Below are 22930 nucleotides of genomic sequence, written 5' to 3'. Positions count from 1 at the left end.
AAAAAAAAAAAAAAAAAAGTTTCCTGTCGATCCTCGGTGATCGGCGCTGTCAGGGCTACAGTACCTGAGGTATGTATGTATATACTAACAACGCCTCTTGCGCTGGTGTTGATTGAGCAGCAACCAATCAATGCCCCAAGACAAGCCCGTCAAAAGCCGCGCTCTGGTCCATCTCAAAAATGCTTCTTGTACTCATCTAACAACTGCATCCAATGACTACGGTATACAAACCCCAGCGAACCCAACAAGTCCCAACAGCAACGCAACATACTACTGTACATCCACACATCACAACCTACATCCTTTAGCAGCCCTCTTCATCCTCTCTTCCCCTTCTCCTCCTTTCTTCAATCCACCACCTTCCATCAGAGGCCAATGCCGTTACTCCATAGCAGCCCACCAACATCCGAACCAATGTCAAGACCCTGAAAACTCCGTGCGAACGCGGCGGCTGCACCATCGGCGCACCAGTGGCGAGACAAGACGAGATCCGCCGCAACTCCAAAACACAAGCCCGAGCAGCCAAAACTCCGTCTCCACATAAGCTGTCAAGCCCATCTTTTTCTCTACCGTACAGTACTCTCCGTCGTAACTGAGACACGGCAGAATCCGAAATGGCGGGAGAGGCATTCACTATCAATTCCCCACCTATGAATGCCATCTCATCACATCCCACGGAGCACCATGTCCCTCTTCGAATCCATCACAGTACCTACCTAACCAACTTAACCTCCAATAATAGCACCAGATGCCACCTCGTAAAACGTCCACCCTTTCGCGCACCAACGACCACCCCTGCGCCACCAGCCGCCCACAGCAAAAAAAAAAAAAAAAAGATCCATCCATGTAAAACCACGCCAAACGGTCAACTGACACCCCCCAAGTAAGCGAATCAACGAGCAACCAAGCCAAACCCCTGTGAAAGGGTACGTATCCGGTACCTTGCAGCGTGGCGCCGTTGGCTTCTCGTGGAGAATTCTCCCCCGCAAAGGAGTTTTGAACAATCAAGTCTATCCAATCAGCGACGGCTATCTGTTTCAACTTGAGAATTATTCTTCCCCTCTTCCCTTCGAACAAGAGTGCATGTACAGTCTATTCGCTCGATGGACTGGTGGCGGGTTTTTGCAATGGATGGATGGATGCCATGGAGAGCACAGCCCATTGTTTCAGCGTCTTTCGGAGACAGTGGACTGACGGCCAAGTGCAAACATGAATGCACCTCGTCGCGGCTATAATAGCGAATACGGCCGAGTCCCCCCGTGGATCGTATTTTGATCGTAAGAGGAAGTCGAGGGCCCTGCATCCCGCTAGACGGAACCATCCATCCATTCCACCTGCAGCAGCATCTGGGGGAGCTGCCAGCGCTGTCCACTCCATCTAATCCACTATCCAGGCCACTGACCATTCAGCTGCCCAACTCGCTCGCTTCTCGCTTCGTCTAACCTTAGGTAGGTACTTCAACATCCCTGGTCAGATACTCAGTCCCCAAAGTCCCTTCCTGCCTCCCCTGTAGGTAGCTGTACATGCTGCGGGTGGACTGGCCTCTGACTGCCCGACTGAGACGGTGCTGCAAAAGTACACCCGATACAAGAAGCCCTTCGTTCCCGCCGGCTTCGCTTCACCTCTTCTACTCTTCCCCTTCCACCGCATTGTCCTTGTCACGTCCCTTTGACCGCCTTCGTTGTTTTGTTTGTGACTTTCTCTCCTCTTGATCTCGCCATTCGCTCTCGTCTCGTCTCGCCTCGTCTCTTCCCGACCCGCTCTCGTTCAACACAGCCGTAAAAAAGACATCAAAAACCTCTCACAATGAAGGCCTCCGTCCTCTCTCTCCTCCTCGCCGGCCTGGTCGCCGCCCAGGACTTTACCGGCCAGCCTGACTGCGCCGTAAGTCGAACCTCCTCCATCATGAGCACCTCTCCGACAACTAACAGCAACACATAGATCCCCTGCCTCAAGGACGCCATCCCAAAGGCCGGCTGCGCCCTCGAGGACACCGCCTGCGCCTGCAAGCCCGACGTCCAGGCTAAGCTCCTCGGCCTCGTGGGCCCTTGCCTCCTCAGCAAGTGCAGCCCCAGCGACCTCGCAAAGGCCCAGGCCGCCGCTGCCGACGCCTGCAAGAAGAACGCCGGCGGCTCTACCGAGACGTCTTCTGACGCCACGGCCACGGCCACGGAGCCCTCGTCCGAGACCACTGCCTCTGCCGCCGAGACCACCACCACCACCGAGGCCACCACGGCTCCGGCTTCGACCACTGCTGCCGTGACGACTGTTGTTGAAACCACTGCCGCCGAGACCTCTACTGGTGCCTCGGCCGTCCCGACGATCCAGCCCTCGGCTCCCTCTGGCGTCTCCAACAGCACCGTTTCCGGCACGCGCTCCGTCATCACTCGCACCTCTACCGCCTTTGTTGGTGGCGACGGCGGCTCCAAGACCTCTGGCATCCCTGCCTCCACCACCCTTGCCGGCAGCGATGCTACCGCCCCTGTGGCTGGCGTCCTCGGCGCCGTCCTGGCTGCTCTGGTGGCCTTGTAAATGCGATCCAGCGCTTTCGGGGATTCATTGTTGATAGTTGTCAAGGCGTTGGGCTAGCGTGTAATCATGATGTGACGAGTATATAATATGAAGTGGCGTGGACATTCAAAACGGACTTTTTGGGGGCCACGATTGACTAGATCTGGTCAGGGAGTTTATGTTTCTTGATTCCTCTTTGTAATGCAGATATGGACTCGACGGCTTGTTTATACCACCATGCAATAATTGAATGCTGATGATATGTTAGGCACTTGTATCCGCGCCCTTGAGCGTGTCTTTGCCCTCATCCTGTGAGCTCTGTTGTCCTCGGCAGGTCAATGTCCACCACCCAGGGCATTTGTGCTGGGCGATATCGGACACTCATAATCGAAGCATTGACAAAGAGCGTTTGCGCGCCTTGCCTGACCATGTTGTCCCCTTCCGTCACATCGAGGTAGCAGCCTCGGTCTTTGCTCATCTCCACGAGGTTCTGCGTCTCCCTGCCAGCCACTGCAGAGTTTGTGGGGATGCTCACAGGGGGCGGCGCGAGGGTGTAGATGGAGCGCGAGCTTTCCCAGTCGAGGACGATAGCGGGCGAGATGGCTGACCGCCAACTGTCGGCGCTCTGGTTCACGGAGCCCTCCACACCAGCTTGGCCAGGCACACCGACATTGGGCTTCCACCGCATCAGCTGAGCGCCCCATGCTTCGTGAATGTGGCCGAAGCAATGGATCCTAGGCTTCGCGCGGTAAATCGACCGAAAGAGGTCACCGCAGCCGGCATGTTCGTTCCTCCACGTGCGATCCAGCACGCCCAGGGGAGGCCCATGTGTCATGGCGATGTCGACGCCTTCCGGGATGTCGAAGCTGTGCGTGCCCATGCCCTCGTACTGAAACGCCCACGTGCCATACCGGGGCGTCCACGGGCTCGCGAAGATGCGCAGCGTCGAGCCATTGGGGAGGTCAAATGTGTAGGTCCCTTCGGTGAGATACCGGACGCCGTCTTGCTCGGCTTCTTTGGCGATCTGCAGTGCGTTTCTGTGGGCGGCTTGGAGGTCGTTGTGGGGGTCGTAGTATGTCCTGTCGTCGAGCCTTTCGTCGAGGGCCAGGTCGTGGTTTCCGGCTATGACGAGTTTGAGCGGTGCCTTTAGCTCGCGCAGCATGGAGAATGTTCTTTGGAGCTCCTCTGGTCGTCCGCGCTTGGTGAGGTCGCCGCAGTGAAGGACGACGTCTGCTTCGGGGAGGGGAGAGCGGAAGCCCGAGGGGGAGTGGGCGAGGGCTTTGGGGTTGGAGAGGGCATCTTGGGTGGTGATGGCGGGGTCTTCTGTGGGTGGGAGGGAGGAGTGTGTGTCTGAGATGATGAGGAGGCGGGTTTTGATGGTGGATGAGGAGGCTGGGGTTGGGGATAAGGGCGGGATGGGCATGGTGGGAGGGCAGATGCTGTCTAGGGTTGTGGATGATGATGATGAGAATCCAGGACGATGAGATTGATGAAGACACGGGAATATTTGGAAACGAAGATGATGGTTTGATGGTATATTGATGCCTGCTGCCTGGTGTATGAGTTGTGCCTAGACGGAGATGCTTCTTGGGGGAAGCTCGTGTGACCCAGGGCCAGCTGGGAAGCATAGAAGGACAGAGAATGATTGCATAAAAGAAGTTTGTATATAATCAATCTGCTCCGTTCATAAGTGAGGCCCAAGGATTTGAAAGTCACCAGAAGAAATTGATGGAAGCGCTGTTGTCACGAGTTGAAGCTGGACAGATGAAGTCAAACCATGGCGGCCTGCTGATGCGTCAGTGTGGGGAGGTTGGAATGAGTGGAGCCTCAGACTTGGGCTGGGGTACCTTGAAGTTTGTACTCTACCGAATTGTCTGCCAAGGTTCGCTTTCCAGTTGTTTCCCGCTCTCACTCAATCTTCAACCTCTGCTTGCGCTCATCCCAATCAGCGCGTATCCGCATCACCGCCAGCCTCAATCTATTCCGCTCTGATACCAGCAGACAGAATGGCCTCGGGAGCGCCCCAGGACGTCTCCATGACGTCCACACCCGCCGTGCCCGCCGCAGACGAAGAGCCCAAGTACGGCGGCTACTCGCGCTTCGAAATCGAGCTCGAGGTAAAACTCCCTAATCCCCACGATCCCCTCTTCTTCCCACGTCCCTTCCGAAAATCTTCTCCCAATCCCTCCCACACTTCTTCTAACGCCGACGTCATCTACAGTTTGTCCAATCGCTCGCGAATCCGTATTACCTCAACCACCTCGCCTCCCAGAAGCTCCTCTCCCAGCCCGCCTTCGTCGCCTACCTCGACTACCTGCAGTACTGGTCCAAGCCGCCGTACCTCAAGTACCTGACGTATCCGGGCCCGACGCTGCGCCACCTGCAGCTCCTGCAGCGCGAGCGGTTCAGGCAGGACATTATGAGCCCCGATCTGGTGCAGCGGCTGGTGGAGGAGGAGATGAAGGCGTCGTTGCAGTGGCATCGCGAGCCTTGAGTTGCGCGTATGATACCCCGTGAAGGCTGCCGTGCCTTCTTCTGATGCGCCGACCTCTACATTCCGCGCGAACGGATATACGAAATAACAATCACGAACCAACGAATCGGGCAAGTCGTCTTTGAGGGCAAGAATTCGATGTCTTCATGTCTATTCAAGCAAACACTTGGCTGAAATGCACCAAACATACTCCATGCGAGCCCCTATTCCCCGAAACGCCGAGATACCAACCAACAAGAAAGCCCAAATCCTCACAATAGCCAAACCCAACCGTCGATTCCCACCACGCTCAGTTTTCGCGCCACCGGTGCCCGCACGTCATGCACTTGAAGAAGCTGGTCATGGGCTCATCGGCACTGCGAATCTGCACCTGGAAGAAGGCGGCCTCCTCGCCGTTGCAGCCCTCGTTGGGGCACTGGGCCTTTGACTTTTGCGCATTGTCCCAGGCGCCGGGCCCGCCAAAGACGTCCTCGCGCTCCTTGCGCTCAAAGACGCGGCGCGAGAAGACGGGGTCGGTGATGGCGTGCTCGTAGGGGCATGTGCGGCACTCGAGGCGGTTCGTGCGGTTGAGCGTCAGGGAGACGGTCAGGATGTTTGCGCAGTGCGGGCAGACTGGGAGGGGAACTGGTCAGATGGGCGGGATGCTGGAGATTCTGCATCTGGGAACTTACAGAGAAGCATGGCTGCTGTGTAGTATACACTCTAGTCTTGATGTTGCTATTTTCGACTGAGAGGACGTATTGATGATGGAGATGTGTGCGATCCTTTTATTACTCCTGTTGTCAGTAATATCTGGTCGTCTGCCCCAGTGTGATTGGTTGTCTTCGCGGAAGAATCAAAGTGGAAAAAGTGGTCAAATCGAAGCTCGGCATCCAGAAGCCAAAAAAGTTGAAAATGTTCCCAGTCGAGCCGTTTTCGGGTGGGGTCCAAGCGCCTCGGAACTCGTCAGCAAATGGAATCAAACCAACCGCCAGCCCAGCAGCCAAAACGCCCTGCAACTGCAACAGCCGCTACTCCAGCGCCTCCCAACCCCGCTAAGCCTCCCCCCTGGGGGCACCTGTACTGTACATTATTAGCCTCCAGCGAGCAACGAACCCCTCCACGTCCAATGATGCACCTGGACGCTCACCTAAACAATCACCGCTACTTGCAGCAGCAGCGCCCATGTCGCTAATCGCCCTTGCGCCTCCAACCAAATCCCATTTCCCACTTTTGCTCTTCTGTACAACATTACCCTTCTCCTTTGTTGCCTCGTCTTGTTTCCTCCCAGCGTCGCTTTCCCGTGTTCAAAAGCAAAGCGCAAGTCCATCCGTTTGATCCGCATCCTGAACATCTTTAGAATCGATCCCCAGACATCATGAATGGAGAGGAGCACGAGGTGCGTCACAATCTTCCCCCCCGAATTTACCACGCATATACAACGACGACGACGACGAACAACACAACTCGCATATGCACGCCATACACACACACAGACACACACACACACATACAGCAACATCCACACATCAAACCTTGACGAACCGATGATTCCCTTTAGCCGGCCGACTAACATCGTCCCTTGATCACAGGGCGCCTCCATCGAGGAGCAGCTCATCGAAGCCTGCCGGCGCGACAATGTCGAGCTCCTGACCGAACTCCTCGAAGACAAGTCCGACCCCGAAATCACCAGGCTCCTCAACGAGACAACGACCGTCATGGGAAACCACCTCTACCACGAGGCTGCTTCCCGCGGTAACTGTACGCCCAATCCCCCCCCCCCCCTTTCTCCTCCCCTCCTCCTCCTCCGCATCTCATACCTACTAAACCACGACGCTGTATAAAATACGCAGACGAAATCATCGACCACCTCCTCGACCAGCCCGACTTCGAATGCGACCCCATCAACCGCCTCGAAGGCGACACCCCCCTCCACTCCGCCGTCCGCTGGCTCAACGCCGAACCCCCCGCCCAGATCCCCTTTGGCCTCCAGCTCATCGACATGATGCTCGAAGCCGGCTCCAACCCGCGCATCAAGAACAAGGGCGGGCTCACCGCCCTCCAGCTCGTCGACCCCCGCAACACCCAGCTGCGCGACCTCATCCGCCGCCACGATTACGCCAGCCAGAACGCCGGCGACTTTATCAACGTCACTACTACTATTACAACGACGACGGCTTCTTCTGCGCCCCCGCCGAGCGCGCCCCCGCCGGGGAGACCCGATGGGGCTGCTCCTGCTGTGCCCCGGGGCGCTGGTGCTGAGAGCGACGATGATGACGATGATGCCGAGTTTAGCGGCAGTGATGAGGAAGAGAGGGCCGAGTGGGAGCGCAGGAGAAAGAATAGGAGCCAGCGGTAAATGGGAGCGAGGACTGGGCGAGAAGGCATGATATACTGGAACCCAGCCGTTTGCTGTCTTCTTACAAGAGGATATCCACACATACATACAATGCAATGGCGGGCCCATAGCTGGAGCAAACAGGAATGGCGAAGAACTTATAGCCGAGCAACTTGAAGAATCGAGGCAGGCGTTGGAGGCTTTGTCGTGCAATTTACTTCAAGGGCAAGAAGCCATGTTGGGATACATTTCGTCACAATGGAATCAAAGGAAGCACGTGGGAGCAGCTAGATTTGCACTCTCATTGTACACCATCTTCAGAAGGAGAAAAAAAAAAAAGAACACACACACTCGATATAGACGCTTCAAGTATACTTGTTAACATATTTCAGTGTTATTCCCATACGGGAAAGAGGGCTCGAAAGAGGCTCGTCTTTGTAGAATTCATAACTTCTAGGTACAACTAGGAGAGAGAAAGCCCCGTCCCCGGACTCTGAGATGCATCAACACCGCCTTGTACCGCTCAATCTTGTCGCCATCATCGCCGTCTTCCGCAGCTCACCGTTAGAGGCATGCCCAGTTGTAGGCAGCAACGACGAAAGCGAGGACCAGCATGGCTACCCATGGCCTCGCAAGGCCCGCATCTCCGCGTTCCGCCCTGACATAGGCTGCGTTTTGAAGCCTCTTGAGAGACAGAGTCGACAATTTGCCACCACTCGCCAGCTCAAACATTTCCGGCCCCAGCTTGCGAAGGATATCAGTCGATCGGCCTTCCGGGCACATGACGACTTCCCAGCCTCCGCCCTTGGGAATGATAAAGGTCGATGTCTGGTCATCAAAGGCAAAGCTGTAGGCGTCCGGGCAAACGGCCTTGACCGACTTGCTGTACTGAGATGGCTTGCAAATGTTGGGATCGTGGTACTTGCCAATACAGCAGTCCTTGTCCGTCCCCGTGGCGGCACACGCGCTGTTGCACGGGGCAAAAGCAGGCCGCTGAACGTTGTCGTCAGGATAGGGGTAGATGCCGTTCCCCGGCTCTTTGGGAGGGTATGCGAGGTTCAGCCATGGGCACCACGCGCTGACACTCTCATTTGTCTCCTCCGACTCCAGTGGAATTGGGTACGTGGCGTTGGAGTAAAAGGTGCCGTTGCCAGCGACCGAGTACACCCAGCCCGCGGTGGCAATGCACGCGCAGTTGGTGAGATTTGGCGGGATAAAGGTGGTGTTCTTCGCCGGGATGTAGTTGATCCCCATGGGTATGTTGTAGCCGTCGACGAGAGAAATGTCGTAAAACGTTTGTTTGTTGTCAACTCCGCCGGCGAGGTTGAACTCTGCCAGTGTAGCAGGAGTAGCTCCCTGACAGACAGCTCGCAGGTCAGGATCCTTCTCAACAGGTTCACTTCCAGGAGCTTTGAGGACGTGACTTACACTGAACTCGCAGTCCAACTTTGCAAAGCAGTCTCCCGTCTTGCAAGCGCACGACTCTCCGTTGACGGTACAGTTCGTCCGGCCCCATACTCGGCCTTGCCAGTCAGGACCTACCTATAGCTTCCTCGTCTTGTTGGCTGCCAGTTCGAACCCACCAATTCCAGGTCCTGTTCCCGACTGCGTGGCAACCCCAGGCCAGATTGTCGATTCGCACTTGTTGGTCACCACTAGGGGGATCCTCTCCTCCTGTTCGCCAGGAGGGCCTCGCTTCTTGATGCCCTTTGGCGCATTTGTTGTTTCGCTGAAGAAGACGGCTTGCCAGTTGTGGTTCATCGTCGAACGCTTTGCCGCCCGAACGCCGGGAAATAGAAACAAGGCACATGCCAGCGCCAAGACTGCCTGTCTATTCCTTGAGTGCCTGTAGTCCGTATCCCAACTCCAGACACCCGAGGTATGTGGCATGGCTTTCTACCGTACGATGCGGGTGAAACGTAAATGCCTGTGCTTCTAGAGCGGACCAAGTATACTGCAAGCAAATCTCTGAGAAAATGAAGAACTCTAGATGCAAGGCAAGGCAAGTCCAATGTTCTCGTTCGATGGCGGGACAGAGTGGCCAAGATTTGGAGAAGGCTGCAAGCTTCCGCTAGACCACTGGATGTGTCCGTCCTAATTTTGCCGGGATAGATATGCCTTTGTTGATGAAGCAGACGGAAGTAAACGAGAGCCTGCAATGTGGTTGTTGGCGGCATCAAAGCCGAGAGGCAGTTCAGGACAGAGACGGAGTGCTGATGGTCGACAGCACGGCTCTCAGTGTTCTCGGATACTCTTGAAGTGATGACGGAGGCAAAGGAGAAAAGCCGCACCACAAAATCAGGAAGTCCAAGAGTGCGCAGTAGAAGAAAAGTAAAGAGGGGTCAAAGAATGCAATATAAGAGAAAAGAATAGAAGAAAAAAGGCCGAGATGCAGGTGGGTAGATGAAGGTGGTGACGTAGATAAATGGCATGCAGTGTGGCTGTAGGGAACGATGAGATGGTAACATAATAGATGATGTCGGTGATGTTGAAGAAGAGAAGAGGAAGAGGAAGAGGAAGAAGCCTCAGGTAGATGTCATGGGGCATAGGTAGGTACCTCGGGTCAACATGGGCCTCCTTCCTCTCGGCTGCTCCATCAGCACAGAAGGTGCTTGCAAGTGTCAGTTCTGCAGAAAAGGCAAGCGCTTAGTATCAAGATGCGGCAACCGAGTTTCCGTATCAAGGTACCTCTCGATGGACAACTCTTGAGATAAGTCAGCAAGAACTGCAACATTGTTAATAACATGGAACCGCAGCAAGGAAGAGCAATCGCATCATCTCACAGGGCCTTCAACTACAGCTCCCACAAGAGACCACCTCAACCTGGACTAACATGTTCTTTGGTCTAGCCGCGTCGACTATCTATTAACGACAATGCCAATCATAAATCTCTTTCGTGTCATTCATCATCCTCCCCAAGCAACAAGTGTAGAGTACTTGTCGAATCATGCTACGCTCTCCCTTGTTTATGTCCGAATCCAACATCGATAAACCCATTTTCCCATATAGCAACGAAGATCCCCCGGCTTCTTTGGATTCTTGCTGACCCCCCGGCTGTCTACATAGCGCTGGGCCTTGTGTATCTTCTTTCCTCTGACCGCGTCCCCCGATAGGTATCATTTGTGTGTAAATCATCGACGTCAATGCATGCTGCTTGTCTTGATGAAAGCGCCCAATTCTCAACAAGGTATGTACTTGTAAGACCTTCCCATCTTGCCTTGGTGGTTTACCTGAAGCGTGCTCGGCAGCGGCCCATAACCTCGCCTTGGCATACGAGCTCCGCACTGAATTCGGAGCCGTCCAGAGTCAGGTAAATGTCAAAGTACACTCTGTAAAAGGTACCTTGGGGGGTGTCCATTCGCTCAAAGTCCTTTTCCAGGTTCTTGCGAGACAAATCGGATGTGAGAGTAACAACTTCCTTGATGCCTAAGGGGGAACATGTTAGCTGATAGGTGGCCTGTTTTAGAGAGAGGATTGACTTCAACTTACGAGGATCCTTGGTGTACTCGGGGCATACATCATCGTCACAGGCGTACAAAACATCCTCGTACATGAGCGTCGCTCCCGGAGCAACCTGCCGAAAGAAGGACACCTTGTAAGGCTCTCCGTTCTTGACCTTCTGGCCCTTGTGTACGAAAATCTGCCGCGTGAATTTGCATCGGTCCTTTCCGTCCAGCGAGGGCACGCGGTAGGCCTCGGGGTGGTAGCCCTCCTTGAAGGGCTGCAGGGTGGCCATGAGGTAGTGGCGTCTGGCAATACGATGGGTGATGACCCGCTCCGTGATACCAGCAGTGACTGCGCCCTTGACGATGGCAGCCACCGAGTCCATCGGCCGTACCACCTTGGACTGGAACTGGGGAGGCACGTGAAGCTTGATCTGCTGGAACAAGTACTCGGACGCACCGAATCCACCAACAACCAGGATGTTCTGCAACGTCCGGTTTTGGGCCTGGATGGCAATGATCTGGTTTCGCACCAGTTCCAGGATCCTGTTCACCACAGGCTCAAAGCACTGCAGGATCTCTTCGTTGGTAAACGTCATGTAACCTTCCTCAATGCCGGCCTCGGGGAACTCGGCCTCGATGCCGACATCCACAGCCCACTTCTGGCCATTGTTTCGGAAGTCCGCCTTGATTCGGTTCTCAAAGTCCATGATGCACTTCGCGTAGACACGGCCGGCTGTCTTGGACCCATCTGGAAGCTTCATCTTCCGGATCTTGGTCCGCAGGATGTTGCTGAAGTTGCGGTTCAGGGCCGTAGAACCACACGAGTCACCAGATCCAGCGGTACACTCGGCGACTGTGAAGGGATTCTCGTCTTCGACCTCGTAGGCGATCAAATCGACAGTGCCACCACCGCAGTCGACAATCAGGACGGCGTCGTGAACTTTGAGGTTCAGCAGACCGGTCTTGGAGCAGAACAGGGCGGCAGCTTCAGGCTCGGACACAAGAGTCAGTCGGTTGTCGTTTTCGTCACGGAGGAAGCCGGCTTGGATGGCTGCGGCTCGGGTGGCGGCCTTGCCAGCGTCGTTCCAGATGGCCGGCACGGTCAAGTAGTATCGGATGTTGCGCTCCTCTCTGTTGAACACTTCACCAAGTGTCTTTTGCAGCGAGGATCGCATAGCCTGGCGCAGCTTGAAGAGGTAGTCGGCCGCGACATCGATTTCGGACTTTCCAGGCGGCAGAGGAGGCAGGTTGATGGGGTCAATGTAGGTGTTGCCGCTGAGCATCAGCTGCAGCTTGAACCACTCAACCTTTTGCACGCCTGGCTTGGGGTAGCCAGTGGGGGCCAGAGCATCGGCGATATCTGGGCCCCAGCCAACCACCTTTTGGTACTGGTCGTAGTAAAGGACAGTAGGGATCTAGTTTCGTGTCAGCATAGGTATCTTTCTGTGTATATGCGTCGAATGGTTGCGGCACTCCTGACCTTTTGCTTGGTGTATGAACCGGCACCGGGCCATTCTGTGATAATGTCCTCCTTGGCCTCGTTGTTGGTTGCGAAAGCGAAAGCGACACCAGAGAATGTTGTACCCTATCGAAACATTCGTGTTAGCAAATACGATCTGGTTCGCTTCCCCTCGCCTGTTTCTTCTGTCTGTCTCTTTCCATGCCTGGGCATTCGAGGCAAGGTTCCACAATCCTGAGAGCTTGGGACTACTCACGAAATCGATGCCAACAATGAGCTGGGCCTTGCTTCTGCTCGCGCCCTCGACCTCGGCCGCCGGGTTGTTCTGCTGGAACTGCTGCGCGATGGGCCCTCCGGCGGGCGGTGGTCCAGGAGGATATCCCGTGGGCTGGCCATAGCCGGGAGCGCCCTGGGGAGGGCCGCCCTGAGGCATGCCCGGAGGCATCTGGCCCATGGGGTTCATGTTTGGCGGGTAGCCCACGGGGGCTCCTGTGTTGATCGGAGGAGGGCCGCCGGTCATCTGCGTCGGCGGCGTGCGGTTCTGGCCTGGGGCCATGGGGCTGGTGCGGCCCATGGCGCCTTGAGGCGGTTGGGGATAGTTGCCAGCCGTGTAGCTGGGCGGGCGGGCGCCCGGGCCTTGGTGGTTCATTGGGCTGGAGGAGGAGCCTGGCGGCGGCGGCGTCTGCGTCTGCGTCTGGCCGGGATGCGTGCGCAGCGGGTGCGGGTGCGGAAACTGGTGTTGCTGAGGCTGGGGAGTCTGAGGATGAGCCTGAGCCTGAGCCTGGGCTGGAGTCGGCGCCTGCGGTATTTGGCCTGGAGGAGGGGTACCGGCGATGGTGGGGGGCGCGGCCTGGACGCTGTGAATGCTGGCGGTGGATTTGCGTTTGCCGAGACCAAGGCTCTTGAAGCGGGAGTTCAGCGAACTCATATGGAGGAGGGAAGAAGGGCAGCCCGGGGACGGGAAGGGGAGGTGCAGTGAGAAGCGGAGCGGAGGGGAGAAGAAGGGCTGATGGCTGGCTGCTTGATGGGGACGAAGGCGCAGGTTTGCCGGGGCGAGAGGATTGGGCTTAGATCGGAGCAGGTAAGATCAGGTCCCAGGCGGCAGCAGTTCTGGCGACGTTTGATGGTCTGGTCTGGAGCCTTTTTTAGTGTCTGGCGGCCGCGAGTGAGTCGGGACTCGACTTGGCGACTGGCGACTGGCTCAGGGCTGGGTTTATGCGCCTGCAGAGGCTGCTGGAACGGGGGAGGGGAGCAGGACTGCAATAGTGCTATGCAATGCAGGGCGCAGAAATGGATGATGGGGAGGAGGACTGTTTCGTTTCGTTCCGCTTCTGCTTTGTTTTGATTTGGTTTGAGCAGGCCCGCGGTTGACAAAGCCAAGGCCAACGCACGGCAGAGGGCAGAAGTTTGGAGCCCAGGACTTGCTCGACTGGACCCGGCAGGACTTGTGCTGCTCGCTCGTACGTTGCTTACACCAAGGTACATGCCCGGTACCGCTACCTTGCCTACAGTAGCACTGCTGCCACATGCCTCCCCCACGTCTTCTGTCCACTTCCGCTCACCAGGGCTCAAGCTGGGATACTATGTACCTAGTTCTAGAGGCCCAAATTACATGAAGCGACCCCGACCTGGCAGTGAGAATTTAGCAGCCCTCTGGGGCACGAGCAGCGGCCAGAGGGGCCGTTGGCTGTGCAGCGGACAGACAAGACAGAGAGGAGCTCTCGCCGCCTCCCGGGCAGGGCTGAGCCGCAGCTCGAGAACGCCTAGGCGATGCGCCTTGCGCAGCATCCCGGCAAGCGACCACAGTCTGACAGTGACGGTACCGCAAGATGCAGCACGGAGCGGAACCTTTCTCCCACTGCTGATTGCTGTTTACTCGTATTTTCTTCTTCGAGGCAATACCTCTGCGTGAAATCACAAGAGTTGGACAGCAGGCACTTCGTATAAAGACGCCATCAGCTGCCGGCCTTGACATCAAGGCGCCTCTCCCCCAGATGCGATACGAATTCTCCATAATACTTCGTGCTACCAACTAACTAGGTACCTTGCCTTACCACCACAATATGCACTCCGTATCGCGAAAATGCAGCTGCGCTAGCTTTGCTCGAATCCGGGGCCTACGAAAAGGCTAGCAGCAACTCGATTCCATTCCGTGACTCGCCGGTCCTTCTCTTGTCCTCTTTTGCATTCTCTTGTCACGTTGTCCTCCCTGCTCATCCACAGACTTGCAGATTTTTCGCTCTCTCGTGCAGCTCTTCTCAAGCTGTGGTGTTTCGCCAAGGGATGGCGCCCGTGTAAGAGCCAGGCCAGGGTGCCCCCAACCAACACCTTTCATAGGCCTGGACTACGAGGACTACTAACAACCTTGCATGCAACTCTGGCTGTAGGCCGTGCGGCTGAGGACGTCGGCCAGCGATCAGCAGCAGCAGGAACACGGGTATTGGAGCGGACAGCTCGCTTGTGCCAATGAGACGGTTGAGTGGCGGGGCTAATGGCGAGCTTGCCAGGTGCTAGCGATGCAGATAAAGATAGGACAGATCTAGAATACAAAGGGCCGTGGCACGTCTCTTTTTCCTCTTGTTGTCTGTGGGCGCGCGTTCGGGACAAATCCAGCTGTACTTCCAGAAGACGCACGAAGTACTACAAGATACGTGGACGAGGCCTCGTCCACCTCCTTCGTATGCGCACCGTACTCGTGCTTGGCTCTCCATATGCCACTGATAATGACATCGCGGCTGTGGAGGCGTTGATCGTGGCGGGGCAAAGCCACGCGCAATCGAGACAGGCCTCAATTGTTCAGCCCACCTTGTTTCCAAATCTCGAGTCAAACGACCCGTCTGCTTCAGTTGTTCTCACGTCTCGTCGAGGGAGGCCTCAGGCTGCCGCGTGTCGGATACCCACAGCCAAGTACAAGTACAATCGACAACTTTGCACATGCAACGTGCCACATTCTCTCCCACACTCTCCTCCTCTGCCCTCTTCCGTCTGTAGGGGCCTCGGAGAGATTGTTAGCCCAGGACTTTTGGCTCTTGGCGGGTAGGACTTCCAGACGGGACCCTTGGGCAAAGGCAAGGCGGGGTTTGGGCAGCCCTCAATCAATTTCGCAGGCCGGTGGGGCGCTAACCGTGTGCCACAGGCAGCGTGCCTGCCATGTTAGTAATCAGGTGGGAGATAACGTTCAATATTAGCAGTGCTGGTGAAGATGAGAATGAAGCTTATTGCAGTCGGTAAAGGGGTGGGCTTGAAGCGCTGGTGATCGGGCTGAAGTATTAATAGAGCTCATCACAAGCAGACAGTCTTGCGGTTTGTAATCCGTCCCTGGTCTGGTCGAATATGCCCCGAAGCGATCGCTGTTACATAATCAAGCTGATCTCTAACGGACCCGGTGCAGAGCAGAGCCTCACTAAAATTCTCCACTACCGCGGTCATTCGGGTTGCGAAAATCTCGAGGAAAAATCAAGTCTCCACACCCGTTTCGACCTTCGTCCTTGCGTCCCTCCCTAGCGCTACCTACTTGTACCGTGTAAGTCTCCCCTTTTCTCCAATAATTAGCCTGCGGCCTTAGCTCAGCTGGGAGAGCGTCAGACTGAAGTTCCAACTTCAATCACCTGTTATCTGAAGGTCGTGTGTTCGATCCACACAGGCCGCATCTTTTTGTACTTTTCGCCAATTGCTTCCTCACCTTGCTCGTCTCATTGTACGCGGCCGGCAGAGGGACTATTATTTTGGCGGTACTTGCTTGCTTGCTTCAGGTCTCACTCACTCTTTCCTCCTGCAGCAATGGAAGTTCACAGTGGTTTTCATCATCCTTTTTGTTGCCGTTAATTGTAAACATCCTGTCTACCACAGCATCATCATCTCTGCCGCAACCAGAGCCAATTTTGTACGATGTCATTGCCATTGGATCCCGTCGATGATAGAATGATAGACACCCTTATTCACATGTTCAGTGGCCATGTGGAGGTGTGCAAGCGGTTTGCAAAAAGAAATAGGGACCCCAAAAATATAGACACACACTGGACCGATAAGAGCACCAACTGGGCATGGCTCGTGGTGATAGACGTCGCATCCGTGTGCGTATGATTGGTCTTTATGTGTGTTCATGTTTTGTCTGTTCCCTGTCTTTTTTTTTTTTTTTTTTTTTTGCTGCCGAGGATGATGGGGAAAGAGATCAGGCCGCAAATACCGTACCTTTCTTTCGAGTAACCGAGAAAGCGCAGCGATGCTCCTTCCTTGGACTACCCTGTAGTCTTATCTTGGTGTATAATCCTCTAAACAGGCAGTTACGGAGGAGCTGTTCAGGCAGTGGATTGGATCAGAAAGAACGATGTACCTTAGGAATCATGACGACTTCAACTGTGACCTGCGTGGGCATGGTACTTTACAAACAGCACTTCCATCTCCAAACTGCTATTCAGAGATACTCGCCATTACTCCGACCAATGTGATGAGATGAAGAGGGAAGAGGTGGACTGACCAAACTACAATGGACTTCTATCAAGTGAACCTGGCCGCCTTGGTTGTGGCCAATTCGTGCTATTTCATATATCGACACCACACTCGGAATCGCAAGCTTCGCCATCGTGGTCCCCCACGAGATGAACAAGCCGAAGCAGGTGCCACAAGGTTCAACCGACAATTCCTCCTCGTCTACACCTTGGTGGTCGCAGCAGATTGGCTCCAAGTATGTCTGTTCTGCCCCTTCCCCCAGCACTCCCCTGACACAAGTAATTCAACAGGGCCCATACACCTACGCGATCTACAAGTACGAAAAGCAGCTCGAAGAACACACAGTCGCACTTCTGTACGCCTCAGGGTTTGCCTCGGGTGCTGCAAGTGCCCCCTTTGTAGGACAGCTTGCAGATCGATACGGCAGACGAGCTGCGTGTGTCGCTTATTGCGTCTGCTACGGTATCACATGTCTTACAATGCTGAGCCGCAACCTCAATGCCTTGTATATCGGCCGTCTGTTTGGAGGCATTGCAACGACGTTGCTGTTTAGTGTCTTTGAGGCCTGGATGATTACCGAATATCATCGATTGCAGATTGAGGAGAGCACAATGCTTCTTGGCCGGATCTTTGCCAACATGACGACCACCAGCAGTATCACCGCAATCTTCTCCGGTGTGCTTGGAAACGGTCTCGTTCAATGGTTCGGCACTCGATTGGGTCCGTTCGTTGCCAGCTTTGGCTGCTGCATCGGAGCCAGCATCCTCATCTTGGCGACATGGCGAGAAAACTACGGCAGTGCGGCCAACCCGTTGGAGAATCAAGGAGCCCAGAAGCTGAAGCATCGAGTGCTTGCGGCACTAACAGACTCGAGGGTCATGACTCTGAACTTTGCCTCCTGCTGCTTCGAAGGCACAATGTATCTTTTCGTATTCTTCTGGTCTGCTGCCCTGAAGAGCGTGAGAGCAAAATCAGGGCACCAGGACGAGCTTCCCTTTGGTCTCATCTTCTCGAGTTTCATGTGCGCCATGATGGCCGGGTCTAGCATCGCCTCGACTCGGACTGCCTCTCATTCGAGTCACAGCGCCTTGAACACACTCATGTTCGTATATGCCATAACATCTGGCGCGTTTGCCGTTTCAACCATGCTGGACGACGAGCATGCGCTCTTCTGGGCGTTCTGCGTCATCGAAGGCTGTGTTGGTGCATATTTTCCGAAAATGGCCCTCGTCAAGAGCTACATCGTCGACGACTCTGCGCGAGGTGGAGTCTACAGCGCTCTTAGACTTCCGCTGAATATTTTCGTCGTTGTCGCCCACAGTCTCGACCGCGATGGTAAGTGTACTCGGGTTGCCCTTCTTGGAACGCCTCTTGCTGACTCTTCGACGCCTAGGTGATGACCATCGAAATTCTGTCTTCTTGTTTTGCGCGGGCCTTTTGCTGGCCGCTCATTTCGTTTTCTCGAGAAAGATGTAAAGGCCATTTGCTAGGGTAGCTTTCGGACATCTGGCCTGTTGTCTTGCGTCGTTGAACATGGAAGGCGATCCACTTGCCCACATTGTTGCGATCTGGCCTAGCACTGGTCCAGCAATGTTCCATCTCCTACCTACCTCTTTGTACGAAGTACTGCACCGTACGATTGCTTCTGTCGAGGTACAACGACGTCCTTGTCCAATGGTTGCTCAATGTTGTCCTGCCTCTATTCAGAAAAGGCTGAAGTTCTCTCCCCCCTTATCCACATGCAATTGAGGAAAAATTTCTTCGAGGGCCAGGGGGACACGACGGTTCAATACCGCCTTTTGAAAGACCTGGAGACCAGGCAAGCCGCGTTGTTGAAAACAGACCAGCTTCCCCGCGCCAATTGCCTGGTTGCTCGCGTTGGGGGAGGCTTCCCCATCTTTCCGTGCCTTCGATGATGATATAAGGCCCAAAGTAAGACGGTGCTGAAGCTCAGCCTGTCGTTCGTGACTCTGCGTGATTCGAGTCGGCCCCCTTTGCCTTGAGAGCTTCCGCCGATCGACATTTGAATCGACAAGACCCCTAATCCACCTAGCGAAGCCCTGCCCATCGACGTGTCTATCTGGCGGAGAAACCGACCCTCTGGCTGCCTGTTCCTATCTCTCCTTTCGAAGGCATCGTCATCGCTCAAGCACACGCATTGAGCCTCAGACTCCAACCAAGTTTCTGCTGCTTTATCTTTTTGGACGCCCCTCCTCGTCTAACCGTTACCATTTCCTCGCCAATTCTACGCATTCAGGTCAGACTGCATCATCATTCGTCAGTGTCTGCTTTGCGCCCAGCATCCGAGGTCGAGGGTCTGCCGCGCGTCAGGGTTCCCGGGCTCGAACAGCAAGGCTATTCGGCGAAATCTTGCAGCTGGCCGTGTCATTGCAGCGTCGTGATCGACCAGGAGGACGGCTTTGGCGGTTTCAACAGTCCCAGTGGCTCGCGGTGCCTGCATCCCGCGACTTTCGGGCCATTTGGGGGGAAATTAGATGGGCAACAGGGGCCAGTCCGCAGCACCACTTGACGAACGCCACGGAAAGGGACGCTGAGTCGCCGGCCCAGCTAGAGCCAAAAATCGCGCGGTTCTCGCACCGTTGCGCGCAGCAGAAGCAGTGAGACCAACAGGTGCTCCTGGTACCACGAGACTGCTGCTACCAAGTCCGCAGCCCGGAGCACGGAAGAGGTACAACACGCGGTCCTCGGCTGTATACGGCCCTTTTCCTCAGCGTCTCCAGCTTTGGGCCACATTCGCTCCGCAGCTGCGTATGCGGGTGGCTCCATGCCCGTTGTCTCTCCACGCCCAACCTGCCCGCGAGCCTCTCTTCATTATTGTCTCCTGTGCTCTGTGCGGAAGACATCCCCGGTAGGAGCGCGTGAAGAGGGTGTAAGTGGGAGCATGTACTGTGAGTGATGACGCAAATTGGGGAAGCTTGGCCGGGTTTGGGGTCCAATTGCTTAAATTACTTGCTAGCTGCACACGATACCGGCAAGGTTCGCGGCCTCGGCGCCCTGTGGCGCGACGGCGACGGCGACAGGGCGAAGAAGGTGGTGCGAAGGGAAAGCAGGCGATGCAGCGTCCATCGTGCGTGGCCGCTGCTATCCGTACTGTTGATGCTGTCCTTGGTGAGTTCTGCGCTGCCTCCCCCTAAGTTTCGCTTCCCGGCATCTCGGGGCTCCCAGCTCGTGGTGTTCTGGAAGACCCCCCCCCCCCCCCCATCCCCATTCTCTGCCCGCCTTACTCCATCTCGACGTAACAGCCTACTCCTCAGTGGAGGCCGGGCCCCGTTGGGGAAACCAAGGAACGCTGGGACAGGAACCTTCCAGCGACTGTCATCATTGCCAGCGGAGAATCCGGTTGTCCCACGGGCTCTGGGAGCAGCTCCGGCGTGTGACGGGTGGAGAGACTGGGCACGTCGACGCCGTGATTCGCCGGCCGCAGCGGGAGACGCTCAATGGTTGCGAGCATGGTCTTGGATGGCCTGGGAGGCTGCGCTAAGCATGGAGCAGCTCGGCCAAACGCCCCGCGCCGCTCCCCAGAGCTGGGGCTGATCCCTGTGCTGGCCGTCATGCCTGGCCGTCGTTGGACGCAGTTCGAGCTGCAAACCCGCAGCTGGCATCATACCTAATCCCACTGGACAACCTGAACGCACACACGACTGTGGCTCTCGCTAACGTCCAGGGAACAAACTGCTAGCTCCGTCTCGTGGCCGCCGACGCCCAGATATACTCTGCCTGTGCCCTCCTCCAGGCGCCGTGGGTGTGCCAACTTCTCTCTCTCCTCCATCTCCCTCCCGCACTGCTCTGGCCGCTGTCCTCCTTGACCTCGCATCTCACCGTCCGCGACGAGCGCATCTGCCCCCGACACCCGCCTTTCGCACTCTCCCCGCCAACGTCGCGCGTTCTCACAATGGGCCTTGCCGAGCACACGAGCAAGGTTGTCGCCCAGTTCGACTTTTCGGACGAGGAGCTCAACCGCCATGTCGACGAGTTTCTGAAGCAAGCCAGTGAGCTCAATCCCCAATCCCACCCCAATTGCCGTTGCCAGTCTCCAATTCGCAATTCCCAATTGCACCCTGTCGCAGCGATTGGCCGCTCGTCTGCGTCCGCTCACCACTAACGTCATCGGCATCGCAGACGCGGGATTAAAGCAGGATGGAACCAGCCTCAGCCAGATCCCCTCATACGTGACCGCCGTACCAAACGGCACCGAGAAGGTGAGAATATTCTTCCTTCCCCGCCCATTTCGGAGGTTAGCTCGAGGATGGCGCAGCTGACGAAGTGCTTGTTTTTCTCCTTTGCTTTTTTGTAGGGCATCTATCTTGCGGTAGACTTGGGCGGCACAAACTTCCGCGTCTGCTCTGTCTCACTAAACGGCGACAGCACCTTCAACCTGGTGTACAACAAAGTGGCTATCCCAAAGAACCTCATGGTGGCCAAGACGGCTAGAGATCTTTTTGCCTTCCTCGCGAAGCAGATCGAGCTCTTCCTTCGAGAGCACCACCGGGATCACTTTGAGAGCGCCGCCCATCGCCGCAGCACGATGAGCTTCCCAGAGGGCTACCGCGATGAGCAAATCTTCCGCCTCGGCTTCACATTCAGCTTCCCAGTACAGCAGCTGGGTATCAACAAGGGTAAGCTCATCCGGTGGACCAAGGGCTTTGACATTCCAGATGCAGTTGGCAAGGATGTCTGCAAGCTCCTCCAAGACGAGATTGACCGACTCGGTCTTCCTGTCAAGGTGGCTGCCTTGGTCAACGACACCGTGGGCACGCTCATGGCGCGCTCGTACACCTCGGCGGGAAAGCACCGCTCTCTCCTCGGTGCCATCTTTGGCACCGGAACCAACGGCGCCTACATTGAGAAGACAGCCAGCATCACAAAGCCCATCCCGGGCGACTACGACAAGTCGACCGGTGAGATGGTCATCAACACCGAGTGGGGCTCATTCGACAACGAGCTCAACGTTCTCCCGACGACCGTCTGGGACGAGACGCTCGATCGCGAGAGTGTCAACCCGGGAATTCAGATGTACGAGAAGCGTGTGTCTGGCATGTTCCTGGGCGAGATCGTGCGACTGGCGATCAACGACATGATGAAGGACGACGAGTCGTCCCTCTTCCGCGACACGAACTCCAGCTACAATGACTGGGCGACAACGACAAACGTCAGCCCCCAGTCCGGGCTCCTGGCCCAGTGGGGGCTGGACACGGCCGTGCTGTCCGTGGCTGCCGCCGACAACACCCCAGAGCTGTCGACGATCCGACAGGAGATGGAGAACACGCTCCAGGTGTACACGCCCTCGCTGGAGGATGCGCAGGCATTCAAGGCCGTCGCCGGCGCTGTCGTCCGCAGAGCCGCCAGGCTAGCGGCCGTCGCGATTGGCGCCATCGTTCTCCAGTCTGGAAAGCTGGACGACCCCGAGGAGGAGCTCATCGACATTGGCGTCGACGGCAGCCTGGTCGAGCACTACCCCTTCTTCCGAGACATGATCTACGAGGCCCTGCGCGCCATTGAGGGCATCGGCCCAAGCGGCGCGGACAAGATTCGCATCGGCATCGCCAAGGACGGCAGCGGCGTCGGCGCCGCCCTGATTGCCCTGATAGCGCAGAAGATGGAGAAGCCCGGCGACTTCCTTGCCGACCTGCGACGGGACATTCGACGAAGACTGTCTTTGCCTTTCGAAAATGCTGGTATGTTGCCTTTACGAAACCCCTCATATCCTCACTTTTCTTTCTGCCTTCGACTTGCCCTACTCTTGCTATATCCTCTTCATTCTTACTGACCATGTCGCAGTGGAAGAATCAACAAACCTCTCCTTGCCAACCCTCGTCGCAGCCGGTGTCGGAATTGGCGCGCTCGCCGCCTTCCTGTGGAGCAGATACAGTAACACGTTCAAGCTCAGCAACTAACACGACAGCGACATGTCTGCCGAGGGGGGTTTGCCATTTTCTAAATTGTTCACCATCTTGCTGAACATTTCTTTTCATTTCCCTTGTCTTATCTTGATTCTCACATTATTCGGGGGTTTATATCTCATAGGAGGCGTCTTTGGACTTTTGTGTCTGTGTGTGGACCAAAAAAGTTTTCTGTGTATAGTATCATGCATCTCTTTCCCGCTTTTGGGGAAACGACTTAACCTGTACGATTCTCATGTCATGCTATGGGGAGGGACAACGACAAATAATAAGGCTCTTTTTGTCCTTGCGGGGAGGGATATTCAAAGACGGTCTTTTTTGGTTTTTGGGCGG

At 55.8% G+C, this 22930-nt stretch overlaps 9 protein-coding genes across 9 annotated transcripts; 5 read left to right on the top strand and 4 right to left on the bottom strand.

The window, feature by feature from the left end:
• Positions 1–1806: 1806 nt before the first annotated feature.
• CCMA1212_007165 (uncharacterized protein) lies at positions 1807–2532 on the top strand (the record flags this gene model as incomplete). Its single annotated transcript, XM_073704339.1, has 2 exons — positions 1807–1884; positions 1942–2532. 2 exons carry the CDS (start codon positions 1807–1809, stop codon positions 2530–2532), a joined length of 669 nt encoding a protein of 222 aa, XP_073557187.1.
• Positions 2533–2815: 283 nt separating this feature from the next.
• CCMA1212_007164 (Metallophosphoesterase domain-containing protein 1) lies at positions 2816–3934 on the bottom strand (the record flags this gene model as incomplete). The annotated part of the gene is made up of 1 exon (XM_073704338.1): positions 2816–3934. One exon carries the CDS (start codon positions 3932–3934, stop codon positions 2816–2818), a length of 1119 nt encoding a protein of 372 aa, XP_073557186.1.
• A 583-nt stretch (positions 3935–4517) lies between these two features.
• CCMA1212_007163 (Mediator of RNA polymerase II transcription subunit 31) lies at positions 4518–5005 on the top strand (the record flags this gene model as incomplete). Its single annotated transcript, XM_073704337.1, has 2 exons — positions 4518–4628; positions 4733–5005. The coding sequence occupies 2 exons, from the start codon at positions 4518–4520 to the stop codon at positions 5003–5005; spliced, it is 384 nt and encodes a 127-aa protein (XP_073557182.1).
• Positions 5006–5294: 289 nt separating this feature from the next.
• On the bottom strand, positions 5295–5686 carry CCMA1212_007161 (DNA-directed RNA polymerase III subunit RPC10; the record flags this gene model as incomplete). The annotated part of the gene is made up of 2 exons (XM_073704336.1): positions 5295–5629; positions 5677–5686. 2 exons carry the CDS (start codon positions 5684–5686, stop codon positions 5295–5297), a joined length of 345 nt encoding a protein of 114 aa, XP_073557184.1.
• Positions 5687–6362: 676 nt separating this feature from the next.
• CCMA1212_007160 (Ankyrin repeat-containing protein) lies at positions 6363–7343 on the top strand (the record flags this gene model as incomplete). Its single annotated transcript, XM_073704335.1, has 3 exons — positions 6363–6383; positions 6577–6745; positions 6838–7343. The coding sequence occupies 3 exons, from the start codon at positions 6363–6365 to the stop codon at positions 7341–7343; spliced, it is 696 nt and encodes a 231-aa protein (XP_073557183.1).
• A 543-nt stretch (positions 7344–7886) lies between these two features.
• Positions 7887–9083, bottom strand: CCMA1212_007159 (Pathogenesis-related protein 5; the record flags this gene model as incomplete). The annotated part of the gene is made up of 3 exons (XM_073704334.1): positions 7887–8678; positions 8751–8845; positions 8906–9083. The coding sequence occupies 3 exons, from the start codon at positions 9081–9083 to the stop codon at positions 7887–7889; spliced, it is 1065 nt and encodes a 354-aa protein (XP_073556918.1).
• Positions 9084–10548: 1465 nt separating this feature from the next.
• Positions 10549–13155, bottom strand: CCMA1212_007158 (Heat shock 70 kDa protein 12A; the record flags this gene model as incomplete). Its single annotated transcript, XM_073704333.1, has 4 exons — positions 10549–10748; positions 10812–12183; positions 12249–12353; positions 12484–13155. The coding sequence occupies 4 exons, from the start codon at positions 13153–13155 to the stop codon at positions 10549–10551; spliced, it is 2349 nt and encodes a 782-aa protein (XP_073556919.1).
• Positions 13156–16713: 3558 nt separating this feature from the next.
• Positions 16714–18152, top strand: CCMA1212_007156 (Molybdate-anion transporter; the record flags this gene model as incomplete). The annotated part of the gene is made up of 3 exons (XM_073704332.1): positions 16714–16911; positions 16967–18011; positions 18070–18152. 3 exons carry the CDS (start codon positions 16714–16716, stop codon positions 18150–18152), a joined length of 1326 nt encoding a protein of 441 aa, XP_073556915.1.
• Positions 18153–20589: 2437 nt separating this feature from the next.
• On the top strand, positions 20590–22591 carry CCMA1212_007155 (Glucokinase; the record flags this gene model as incomplete). Its single annotated transcript, XM_073704331.1, has 4 exons — positions 20590–20686; positions 20817–20896; positions 20992–22372; positions 22476–22591. 4 exons carry the CDS (start codon positions 20590–20592, stop codon positions 22589–22591), a joined length of 1674 nt encoding a protein of 557 aa, XP_073556916.1.
• Between the last annotated feature and the right edge of the window lie 339 nt (positions 22592–22930).

Source organism: Trichoderma ghanense, assembly GCF_004382785.1.
Source record: "Trichoderma ghanense strain CCMA-1212 chromosome Unknown scaffold_9, whole genome shotgun sequence".
Classification (NCBI taxonomy): domain Eukaryota; kingdom Fungi; phylum Ascomycota; class Sordariomycetes; order Hypocreales; family Hypocreaceae; genus Trichoderma; species Trichoderma ghanense.
This window is presented reverse-complemented; position numbering and strand designations above follow the sequence as displayed.